This window comes from Erigeron canadensis, chromosome 5 (assembly GCF_010389155.1).
Source record: "Erigeron canadensis isolate Cc75 chromosome 5, C_canadensis_v1, whole genome shotgun sequence".
Lineage (NCBI taxonomy): Eukaryota > Viridiplantae > Streptophyta > Magnoliopsida > Asterales > Asteraceae > Erigeron > Erigeron canadensis.
This window is the reverse complement of record NC_057765.1, coordinates 2,583,445-2,595,481: the sequence shown is the minus strand read 5'-3', so window position 1 is coordinate 2,595,481 and position 12,037 is coordinate 2,583,445. Positions and strand designations below refer to the sequence as shown.

Sequence of the window (12,037 nt, the reverse complement as noted above, 5' to 3'; positions counted from 1 at the left end):
AAAATAATCCAAAGGGGGAAAATTTAAAAGTCCATGAGAAAAAGTTTAAAAATCTATAGCAAAATTTAAATTTTCGGTAGGGCATTTGCCCCTCTTGCCCCCTACTGGCATGCTTGTTCTTGATTCGTGCATGTGTGTGTGTGTGTCTGTTCCTTTGTTCATAAATATTATGTTGAAGTTCTATAAGAGCTTCTGTAACAATCTGGGCCACATCATAAGGAAACAAGATGGAGTCTTGGAGAATTCTTCTCTCCTTAGAACGATGGCTTGCAGTTCGTTGGAATCTAAACCTTCATGCTTCGTATTTTCTCGTTGTAAAAGATATAAGTTCCTGTGTTTAATATACTATAGAAAAGTATACGTTCCCTCGTAATTTATCAAGAAACAAGTTTAGCATCATGATATAGCAGGGATATCAAAATGGGTGGGTTGGATAACAAGCTGATTCAGCTTGCACACACTCTATTCCACCAATTTCGGAAAAATTGATTGAGGTGGTTCTAGTTATGGGGAAATTTTGGCATGTTTGATTCAATCGACCTGTGTCATTTTTTTGGCCTGTTTATAAATTCTACCCATTTAACCTATTAGTATTCGGGATAAAATATAACCAAAATAAACACAAATGTTGCTACATAATTGGGTCGGGTTATGGTCTGAAATATCAGGCACTTATAATAGGTAACTCTACTAATTACCAAAATGAACACTCCATTTAATATTCAGAGATCATTATGGGCCATTTCATAAATCAAATCAAATGAAATATAAAGTAGATATACAATGATGCAAGATTCAAAACCGAAATCACTCATGAAACCCATCCAACGATCAACAATAAAAGAAACACAGCAATGGCAGAGCAGCTGAAATCTTGCAATCTCCACATTGAAGCTGCCGCAGACTTCCCTGGACTACGTGCCTTCACGTGTTTTCCAAGGTCAAGCTGAATCTCATATATACAGTTCGCTTTCCCTGTTGTTGGTTGTATTCTCGTTATGGCTGACAAATTATGAAAATCACACGATCCTTTTTGTTGATTAAATGTTTGAAAATACTTATTAAACGCATACGATGCATTACTTCTAGCATCTAAACCATTGCAAGACGAGCCATAACCCAAGCTTGTACAATCTGCATATGTACAAGCATACGTAATACTGTCAGCTAAGTTAGGGTCCGTTTCACTTGCCCCTGGTGCTAACACGCACCACTGTCTTGGCAAGTATCGGACCCCTTTAGCTGGGACCAGAGTCTTATTACGTCCCAAGTCAAGATTATATTTAACTGTCCCATCATAATTAAAAAGACCCCAATGCCTTTCAAAATTCCCGGGTTCTATGCTTTTCACATCCTCGTCGATAAGTCCAAAAAAATAAACATCAGGTGGTGTTTTACGCTTAGGAGTCCCTTGTCCTTGATTAAGTCTACTTATCAACCCTTGGTTAAACTTTCTAGCATATTCTAGATTCGCATTCTTGTCACCGTCAGTGGGCCACCCTATCTCCCCAACAATGATGGGAATCGACCCAAACCCATTTTTTTCGAGTGCCCAAACAAGGGTATCATAATTGGCATCAAACACGTTGGTGTAAGAAACTGGGCCATCAACAACTGGGGCATTCGTTCCCGCAAAGAAAGCAAAGTCTACAGGGAAATGTGGGTCGGCATAGAGGCTAAGGAAAGGGTAGATGTTCATGGTGAGAGGAGCTCCATTGTCACTTAGAAACTGAACAATGGAGATCATGAGACCATGGATGTCTGCCCGGAAATTGCCTTCTGATGGAACGCCTGAACCACTATCGTAAACATCCGCGTTTAGTGGGACAGTGACTTTGACTTGCCGGCCTAAACCGGCTTTGATCAATGCTGCTTGAATGTTTTGAAGTGCTGGGAGAGTTGCATTTGTGAACATGTTTTTGTATGTCTTCAGAAATGGTTCATTCCCAACTGCTACATACCTAACAAAATGTTTTTTACAACAAAGTTGTGTTTTATTATGTTTCGTGAATATAAATCAGAAAAGTGTTATGATATTTCTATGTATGATCCAATTTTTTATATTTCAGCATATCCATTCATGGATATTAGGATATACAATATGAGTTACTATATGGAATGCTTAAACCATATGTAAAACCAACCTTATATCGACTCCACGTGAAACATATGCGGATACATTTGTCGCCACCCAATTTTCAGCAACCGTAACTCCACTTGCCAACGGAGCTAGAAAATCATTCGGAATACCAAGCATAACCTGAATTCCCGAGTTTCTAAGTGCGTTCAACACCCAAGGCTCAGCTTCAAAAAGTTTAACTTTATTGAACCCATTATCTTTCATTAACTTCACTGCGATATTGGGTGGCAAAGGGTGCGATGCACGTGTACCCCAGTTAACCCCGAACCCTTGAACCGACAAAAGTTTTGTGTTTAGTACGAAAATGAAAACCAAGCCCCACAAAAAAGATGAGTTGCATGATCTCATGTTTGTGGGAATGAAATGTTACAGATGTTTTGCAGATAACAAACATTTGCAGATATAAAACTTATAGAGTTTAAGGAACTTTGTGTAAAGGCAAGGAATTGCATAAAAGTTAAAAAAGGGATTGGATGCCATTTTGGCATACACAAATGAATCATTCTTGAGTTAACTTCTTGTTAAGATTATTTACAATTGAGATAACTTGGAACAAGGGATATCTTATAATTTATTAACCAATACAGTGAATGTATTTTCAGAAAATGTCAACTTTTAGATGTATATTAAAAACATGTTGTTTTGGTATAACCACGAGGATCATATGTACTAAAACAAGATTTATCGGTGACAACTTGGATGATTTAGATAACATCTTAAAAAAGGGACAAACTTGGGTTGAGTATGTTTAGAAATCCAACATTTTTTTCATTTCTTTCATTTCAATATGTTTATAGACAAAAAATTTAACAAGATTGCAACATGTAGTATACCTGAAACAGTAACAAATAAACAATAAACAGATGAAGTCAGGATTTTACTCTTCTGTAATTATGTAATATATTTTGAAGAAGCTTTAAGTTGATCTCTCATCAATAATATACACAAATTAAATTAGTATCTTTGTTAGTATCTATACAATAAATACTATGGGAAACATGATAAACCAAAAGTGTAGAAGCTAAAAAGTAATTAAGCTTAAATATGCCGTAGGCAACCATAAAAGGGATCATAAAACATGAGGCAGTGGTTTCTTTGACTTTAGATTTCTTTGACTTTGACAAAACCCAAAAGTCAACCATCTGCCATTTAACCATCCCCCAAAACCCAGACCCTCATGCTGAACCTCATACAGCCCAAACCACTCTCAAAGAACGACAATCAAGGTCCAAACAGTGACCCTCAGTGTTGTGAAAAGAGCCGCAAACAGACAAATAGTCTGAAAAAAATGGTCCATGATGCCAACTGGTACATTAAGCGTTTCTGTGATAGTTTGTTTATTGTTTAAAAAAGTATATCACATCTCCAAAGATTTGCCACAAGTGACTCGATGACACTACTACTTATCAAGCTGCATCTTTGGAGGTTCAACCCAACAAGGGTCTTTCCCAACAACTCAAGAGAAATCATACTCTCATTAGAAATCCTTGGACAACCCGATAACGAAAGAACCTGCAAGTTTATACACCCATTAGACAAACAAGAAACACCTGAATCCGTAATGCCGCACTTTGAAACATCAAGATCTTTAATTAACAAGCAGTTTTCTGCAATAGCAGCCAAGCTTTCGTCACCAATCTTCCTGCATCCATCCAGATTTAGCACTTCCAGGGTTCTGCCATGGGTCTTAGCCAAATCTACCACAACTTCATCAGTCAAGTTTATGCAATCAGTAAGATTGACATTTAAAAGTCCACCCGTGCAGGCTTTGAGAAGTTTTGAAAGGCCAGTATCATTTATCCTGCAAGCCCCAGTTAAATCAAGACTATGCAGATGTGGACATAACTTCCCCAAAGTCGCTAAGTTGGTGTTTCCAAACCCAATGCAGTTCTTGATCGTTAAAGATCGTAAACTTTGACTTTTGGACAACCCAACTGGTTCTTGCTCCAAATCTCTGATCCCCATACACTTCACAACTGATAAAGCTTTCAACTTTGCGTTTGGATGCGATAAAGTTCCCAATATTCCATGTTGGCTGATCCTATTACACTCTTCTAAGTGCAAACTTTCGAGAAAACAGGCAGCTTTAGCGAAAGAAACTAACCCTTTATCAGACACAAAACAACACTTTTTAAGAGCCATGTGTTTCAAAACTCGACAACCATGTCCAATAGCTTCAAGGCTCAAGTCTGTGACACCATGACACGAAATTACTGTTAAGGATGTCAAAGATTCAAGGTTTTTCGAAATACCCATTGCCCAAAAGCCTTTCTTAGTAACGGTCCGGAGGCTCGTGAGGGCAAGGTTGGTAATTGACTTCCCATAACGCCCGATAACTGCTAGTGACAAGTCAGTAATGTCTAAAGCTTGAAGCTTTAACTTTGTAAGAACCAAAGAATTTGATATTAGAGTGGCTATTCCTTGGTCTTTAATAAGTGGGCAGTCTTTGATTGTAATCGATTGTAGATTCAGGCAGCCTTGGGCAACAGCTTCAAGGCCCTCATTTCCAATGCTTTGACAAGACTCTAGTGTTAGATAACACAAACGCGGGCAGTTTTTTGCTATTGCAGCCAAACCCTTACTGGAAATCAAAGGACATTGGGAAAGATCAAGACTTTCTAATGAATGGCATTCTTTAGAGATCTCGATTAAAGCTTCGTCTCCTATCAAAGAAACATTCCATAAAGAAAGAACCTTTAGAGATGGGCAGCCACGGGCAATTGCCGCAAAACCAATACTTGTTACTTCACTACTCCCCCTGACTAAAAGCTTGCCCAAACCACCTCGGGGAGAGGTACCAACTGCAATGGCACCAAGTCTGGTATCAGTTGCTTTCTTCCCTTCTAAAGACCTTGTAAGATACCCATCGTTCTCTTGTTCATCTTTTAATGACGTGTTGACTTTATTTGGCTCGCTATCTGAGTTTCGTACATTACTCAAGATCATAAGCCAACGCTTCGATACACAAGCAGAAATGCTTCTGGTTTGGCCACCGGATAAACGCCTAAAGATCTCATATAGACATTCATCTGGCAGAACTTCAATAGATGGATTCTTTTCTTCATTGTAATAGAATCTGCGAGGCTCACTTATTTGTAGCCTTTTACAAGGTCGGCTGTAAACATCAAGAACAGAAAACAAACGGGCCGGATCCATGGAACAAAATGCCCCTCTCTTATAAAGTTCATCACCCCCTATAAATCCAATAATCTAATCATTAGAATAATACTAAATGTACCTAGTTTCATATGCAAGGTTTACACTCTTTGTAGCAAAGTTCATGACTTACAATTAGTTCAACAAACTAAGTATGGTTCACTAATCAAAACTATCCTAAAAGATTAATGCTTTTTTCTTTATCAATGTGTGTATATATATATATATATACAGATACAACAATGCATGAAAAACAAATATTACAGAAATTCAAGAAACACCCACATATCAAAACTATCCGAATTTAAGAACCCATCAAGAATTTTTCAAAAAAGTTCAACATTGACAATGGGGGAAAAAAATCCCAATTTAAAAACCTAAAATTAAGAATTATAGGGCAAGCTTACCAACCAAAGTAGGCATCTTTGTAACTCTTGAGAAAAACCCACACAAAAAAGATCAAATCTTTTACCAAAAAACAGCACTTCTTGAAGATTTGATTTTCTGTTAGAAGGGTTTTTGGGCTATATATACATGTGTGTATGTATAGATATGGGGGTGCATGTATGTATGAATATGTGTGAGGTTTTAGTCTTCAGATTCATTTCCCCCACCTCCCCAAAAACCAATCAACAAATTTGTTAGATGCATGTTGCATAACAATACATTGAACCTTTAAAAGAAACCATGTTTATCAAGTTGTTTTTGTGGTATTACCAAATTGTGCCAACAACAGGGAGCCCATACGTTTTACTATTTTATTCATGAATGATGATGACTTCAATAAAAATTATAAAAATATAAAAAATTTAAAAAAATAGTACGAGTATGAGAGAAATGAATAAATATCTTTTAAAGCTAAAACTAATTTTAAAAATAAAATTAAAATTTTAACCTTTCATTTTAATCTAATAATCAAGATTTATAAGTTTATTAGTAAAAATAATTTCAACTTAAAGATCTTAATCCGTGAAAAAATATAATATGTCAATTACATTGGTTACTATATTAAGTTAAGTATATATATAGATATATACATAAGGATTGATTATTATAAAACAAATATTAATGTTAAATAAATAAGACAAAATCTTGACATGATATTTAAAAATCAAGTATATATACTAATGCACGATGATTTCCATGAGGCACAGTGATTTTTAGTGAAGAAAAAACATATTTTTTTTTTGTTTTACTTTAATATTTGTTTTATTTTACCTAAAACCTATATATGTATATATATACATATATATATATGTATATATATAGGGTAAAGTTATTTTGAGAACCTTTTTTTTGCGAGAACCTTTGAAAACTTTTCAAATCAAGTGCAACCAATGATTATTCTTTACATGAAAATTGTTTTTTGATTATTTTCTGAATAACTTATGTATAATTTTGAAGTTTATAATTGTTTGGAGGCATGGATTATCATCCGTTATATAATTATGTGAAGATTTAGATTCTTGATCACATGTGCATGAATATTGCTATGATTACATGTGATCGACTTGCATACATGTGATCACATGTAATCATAGCAATATTCGTGCACATGTGATCAAAAATCCAAATCTTCACATAATTGTATAACGGATGATAATACATGCCTCCAAACAATTATAAACTTCAAAATTACACATAAGTTATTCAGAAAACAATCAAAAAACGATTTTCATGTAAAGAATAATCATCGGTTGGGCTTGATTTGAAAAGTTCTCAAAGGTTCTCGCATAAAAAAAGGTTCTCAAAATAACTTTTCACTGTATATATATATATACATATATACACTAAATGTATGACCGCACGATATGGCGTCGATGGTGGTAGTGACGGCAATGTGGCGCTAGCGGCACTGGTGGCGTCGAATTGATGTAAGAGGGTTTAGTATGGTTATTTAACCATTGGAAGATCTATGTTCTAAATTATTTTTTTGAGAGTATTATAAGCCTATTAAGTTAAGATGTTTAAATAGGTAAATAAAGAATAAGAGTAATGTAGTCGTTCAAATTGTTTAAAGGGAAAAGGTTTTTTTATAATAGATTGAATGTTATCTTTAGTACTATATAAAAAATCAAACCCCCCCCCCCCTCCAATCCCGCTCCTTTTCTCCCTTCCCTTTTTTTTCCCTTGAAAGGCAAGCTATGTACATAAATTTAAACATTTATGTCTAATGTATTGATAATACCATTAATAAAATAATTCATAATGTAGATCTTTTAACCTTTAAAATAACTACACTGTTCGTTTAAATCAATTCATTTTATATCACCGTCACCACGCAACACCGTTACTATCATATAGTCGTCGTTATCATTATTATCGTCGTATTACACTAGATTGCATCTAGTTCAAAGTGAAAGGACATCATTTTGGTTCGTTTTATTTAGAAAAATAATAGAAAAAGCACACAACAAAGTTCAAAAGTATGTCTTGCTTATTTTAAATAATAACATGATTTTATTATTTAAAGTTTGGATGATTACGGTTTAATTTGGGATATTTAATTGAAACAAAAACGAAACTCAAGCAATCGGTTTTTCAAAACGAGTCCGAAATATTTGCTTTTTGAAAACAAAACTATCGAATTTGATTTTTGGTCGGTATAGTTTCCAGTTTGGATTTAGTTTTTTTTTACACTTTTAAATAAATTATCAAGTTACAAATATTGATGTTATGTGACGTAGGCAAACTGGGTTTTCAACGTCCATGTTTACTGTACCTGATCATTTTGTTGACATCATATGAATTTTAGGTAACTTTAGATTATGAGAAGTGGGGTGGGGGGCAAAGGGGCTCACTACATAAGGGGGACTTCCGTCATGTGGGGGAGACTCCCTCCAAGAGTTACCCTCCTTTTTGTTAGAGTAGACTACTCTTTGGGGAAGCCCCCTTTTTTTTATTAATTTTTATTTTATTTTATAAATATAAATAACATATATAAGTAATAAAAATAAATATAAATAACAAACTTTAAAATTACTAAATTATATAAAATGCAATAATCTATTACAATAAAAATAAATAAAATTAAAGTAAAACTACATAAAAAAAATATAAGATTTGAGGGTTGTTTTTGTAAAAAATGAATGTATAAGGTTTAAAATTAAAATAAGGTAAATAATACTAATGTAATACTAAATACTAAATAATATCATCCATCCACCCATTATCTCCTTCCCACTTTTTTTTTCACTTTTTTTTTTTCTCTTTCTCTTACGCAGCCACTGTTTCCATGGAGTTCATCAAGTATTTTTTTTAATATCAGCAGATCTATATATAAAGAAAAAAAATTAAAAAGGGGGAATATAGTCGTTTAACGGCTATAAATTTATGGGGAAGAGGAATGGAGAGGGCGATCAATATTTGTCGGCCAATAATTTTTAAATTAAAGTTATATTTTGGATACATAACTTCAATTTTTAGTAACTTGGTATAGAAATCATTAATTCGAAACAAGATTTAGATTAATTAGATTTTTAATTGGTCAATTTAAATACTAAACGATATGATTGATTAATCGAGTTGTATATTAAGATTATGTATAAAGCAAATTACACCTTGTTTAACATCATGCTTTACACCTCTAATTCCTGTCTAGTATAGTGGGGTAGGTATTAAGCGTATTGGTTAAATGAGATGTACAAGGAATTTGGTTGTTTGGTAAATTGGTGGTATTTAATTATAAGATATATGACCATGGCCAACGGATTTTCATTCGCTGTAACGTCAACTCAATACTAAGGTGCATCATAATAAGATATGACTTAATCTTAATTAACTAAGTTGGATATAATTCGTTGTCCCAAATATTTTAACGGTAAAATGGTGGTATTCATTTTTATATAATCATTACCACCAAAAATGTGCTTGTTTTTCACACAATCATTGTCTTCAACGTTAATAAATAGAATTCATTGTTAATAACTGCAAAACTATTAACGGATTTTGTTCATGTATCTTTGTTATGGACAAACTTTGGTACAAAACACTTTTATTCTATTTATTTATACTCTTAAAACATCTAGTATTAAAGATATGGACCATGTGAGGTCATATATTCTCTCTCACGCGCGCATATATATATATATATATATATATATATATATATATATATATATATATATATATATATATATGTTTTAGGTAAAATAAAACAAGTATTAAAGTAAAATAATAGATGAAAATCATAGTGCATCATGAAAACCATCGTGCATCAATTGGTTCGTGAATCTTCGTGCATCAATTTAACCATAATCTAAGCGTCAAGATCTTGTCTTATTTGTTTTACTTTAATATTTGTTTTACAATACCCAACCATATATATATATATATATATATATATATATATATATATATATTCATTTAAGTCTATTTTCTTCATTCGAATCTATATCTATTGTATTTAACAGAGTAAATAAATATCCAAATAATATAAATTTTTTATTTTTATTTAAATAACAATAACTTCGATGCGAACATTATTGAGAGTAGATGCAATAATTATAAAAAAAATTTAATGACAATCCTTAGGGCTGTCGGTTAAAACTGATTTGGTGTATTAAAATTTCTATATTGTTGTTACAAAATTAATGAGGTGGGTTTTAATATATAGTGTACAAATTTTTAAGCACGTAATAAGTTGTTTGTGACAACTCATACGTCTATCATTATCATTTTCGTTCAAGTTTCATTCAAATATAAAAAAGATTTCGTTCCAACAGTGGGCGGGTGGTGGCTGACTTGTTGGGCCATGGAGCGGCGCAACCATATTTGCTCTCCTAGGGTTAGGTTGCTTCGATTGGAGAGTTGTGGATCGTAAACTATATGATGTCGGGCCCAGAAGATGTCGTCGAAAATCAACGGGCCACGATCAATAATAATGAGGTGGAAATGAAATGGAATTGAAAACAAGTATTTGGCAAGTATGACTCGGGTGTCGAATAAGGAGGTTGTGAATTGAAAACTTAAGTGAACTATTTGGATTTTGGAAGTGAATTTTGTTAAGTAAATAAAAGTTTTTTTGAAAGGTTAAATTAACTAAGGAAAGCATAAAATGCAAATAACAAATAAATAAAGCAAGTAAATAAATAAAATGACAATATCAATCACAAACAAATATATCTGCTTGGGCAACTCTCCCTCTTTTTGCAACGATAATGATGGAACAAGATATAACAATACAAAACGGATTGACAAATTAAGGCTTATGATCATTGACTTCTCATGAGCGCGACGTAAGCCAAAATATCAATTTACTATTTAGAGGTTGCTCTTTTAATAACAAACTTCAATTTTAGACTCACTAGTATTAACAAATCTGAGTATTGCGGTCACAAGTATTCTCCGACTTTGTTAAATAAGCATTAAAAACGACTCATGTTGGTTTATTCAATCATAAGGTGGGTTTCCCCTTTTTATAATAAAACGAACCTCAATAAAATATGCACACTTAATGGTTGCATTTTTAGTAGTATCATATTTTATTAGCCGAAAAAGTTAAGTTCAACAAATCATAATTAAGATTAATATTCGGTTTCGCTTTCACTATTCCCGCAATAAACAAATGCTAAAACAATTATTTATCAATAAATGAGCTTCAAATCAATCGGTCAATTGCAAATGACACCCACCCACAATACTAATCCTAAACAATGACTAGTCAAACTTTGACCCTAAAAGTCAAGATTCATAATCATGACAAAAAGAGTTCAAATCATATGCCCAAACAAACACAAACTAATCTACTCACTAATCATAATCATATCATCATATAAAACACCAAAAGTCATGCATAGACACATATCCAATTAATGTTTAACAATAAAATGAAAGATGAAAAGAGTAACAGATACAACCCAAATCTCTAGCAATAAAATGAAGTGGTGGTAGAATCTTCTTTTCCCCAAAGCTCCAAGCCTCCAAATCTTCAACCCAAAATGTAAATCTTCAAAGATGAGGAAATGGGTGAAAGGGTTTTGATGGGAAAATGTAGATGGTGATAATGATGGTGGATGGATGGATGATGATATTATTGTAAGAGAAATGGATTTTTGTTTGGATGATAATATTCTAGACAATAAAAAATATATGTACAATGGAGTGTTTTGTTCTGCTGCTGCGTGCTTGTCTTGATAATGTGCAGCCTCCTCTTTCTTCTGTCTGATATTTCTCTTTTATATTAAGAAGCAGCTCCTCCAAAAATAGGTGCTGCTCTTTTTTTACTTGTACGTGGCATTTTCTTTTGCCAAGAATAATGAAGGCATGAGGTTGCGGCTGTGTGGCAGCATCTAATAGGGTAGTCAACTCAAAACTTCAAAATGACAAATGATTTGTGGCAGTGTGGCGTGTTCTTATTTCCAGCAAAACAAATAAGATTTCACAATTTTTTGGATGAGGTGGCAAGTGATAATTGGATGGTCAAAGTCAACACAAACCATAATCTTCAATATAGTATTGAAAATTTGGAGCTGCTGTGCGTGTGGCTCTTCTACTACTCTTGACCCAATTATACTAATAGATTTTATGGGTATTTCTTTTAGTTATCCGCAGCTGCACATTCTTGCCTTGCTTTGAACAATGTTGCTTCACTTAATAATGGCTAAGTCTTTGAGCGTCAACTAAGCTTTTTACTTAATTGTCATTTTCCGTCTTTTTAGTATTTTGTGATATTATTTAAACTAAATATTTAGTCAAGTCTATTATTTAAGGATTAAATAATGAATAAAAACTTTCAATTGA

At 33.2% G+C, this 12,037-nt stretch overlaps 2 protein-coding genes across 2 annotated transcripts; both read right to left on the bottom strand.

The window, feature by feature from the left end:
• Positions 1–729: 729 nt before the first annotated feature.
• LOC122599718 (glucan endo-1,3-beta-glucosidase 5-like) lies at positions 730–2,488 on the bottom strand. The gene is made up of 2 exons (XM_043772271.1): positions 2,145–2,488; positions 730–1,961 (listed from the first exon to the last, which is right to left on the bottom strand). The coding sequence occupies exons 1-2, from the start codon at positions 2,486–2,488 to the stop codon at positions 812–814; spliced, it is 1,494 nt and encodes a 497-aa protein (XP_043628206.1). The 3' UTR covers positions 730–811.
• A 521-nt stretch (positions 2,489–3,009) lies between these two features.
• LOC122599717 (EIN3-binding F-box protein 2-like) lies at positions 3,010–5,791 on the bottom strand. The gene is made up of 2 exons (XM_043772270.1): positions 5,704–5,791; positions 3,010–5,334 (listed from the first exon to the last, which is right to left on the bottom strand). The coding sequence occupies exons 1-2, from the start codon at positions 5,717–5,719 to the stop codon at positions 3,485–3,487; spliced, it is 1,866 nt and encodes a 621-aa protein (XP_043628205.1). The 5' UTR covers positions 5,720–5,791; the 3' UTR covers positions 3,010–3,484.
• Between the last annotated feature and the right edge of the window lie 6,246 nt (positions 5,792–12,037).

Bases quoted from the DNA above. Each gene is read 5' to 3' on its own strand.
- LOC122599718 (XM_043772271.1), bottom strand. From the start codon at position 2,488: ATGAGATCATGCAACTCATCTTTTTTGTGGGGCTTGGTTTTCATTTTC. The intron at 1,962-2,144 runs GTTGGTTTTACA...ACATTTTGTTAG, and splicing joins TCACGTGGAGTCGATATAAG to GTATGTAGCAGTTGGGAATG.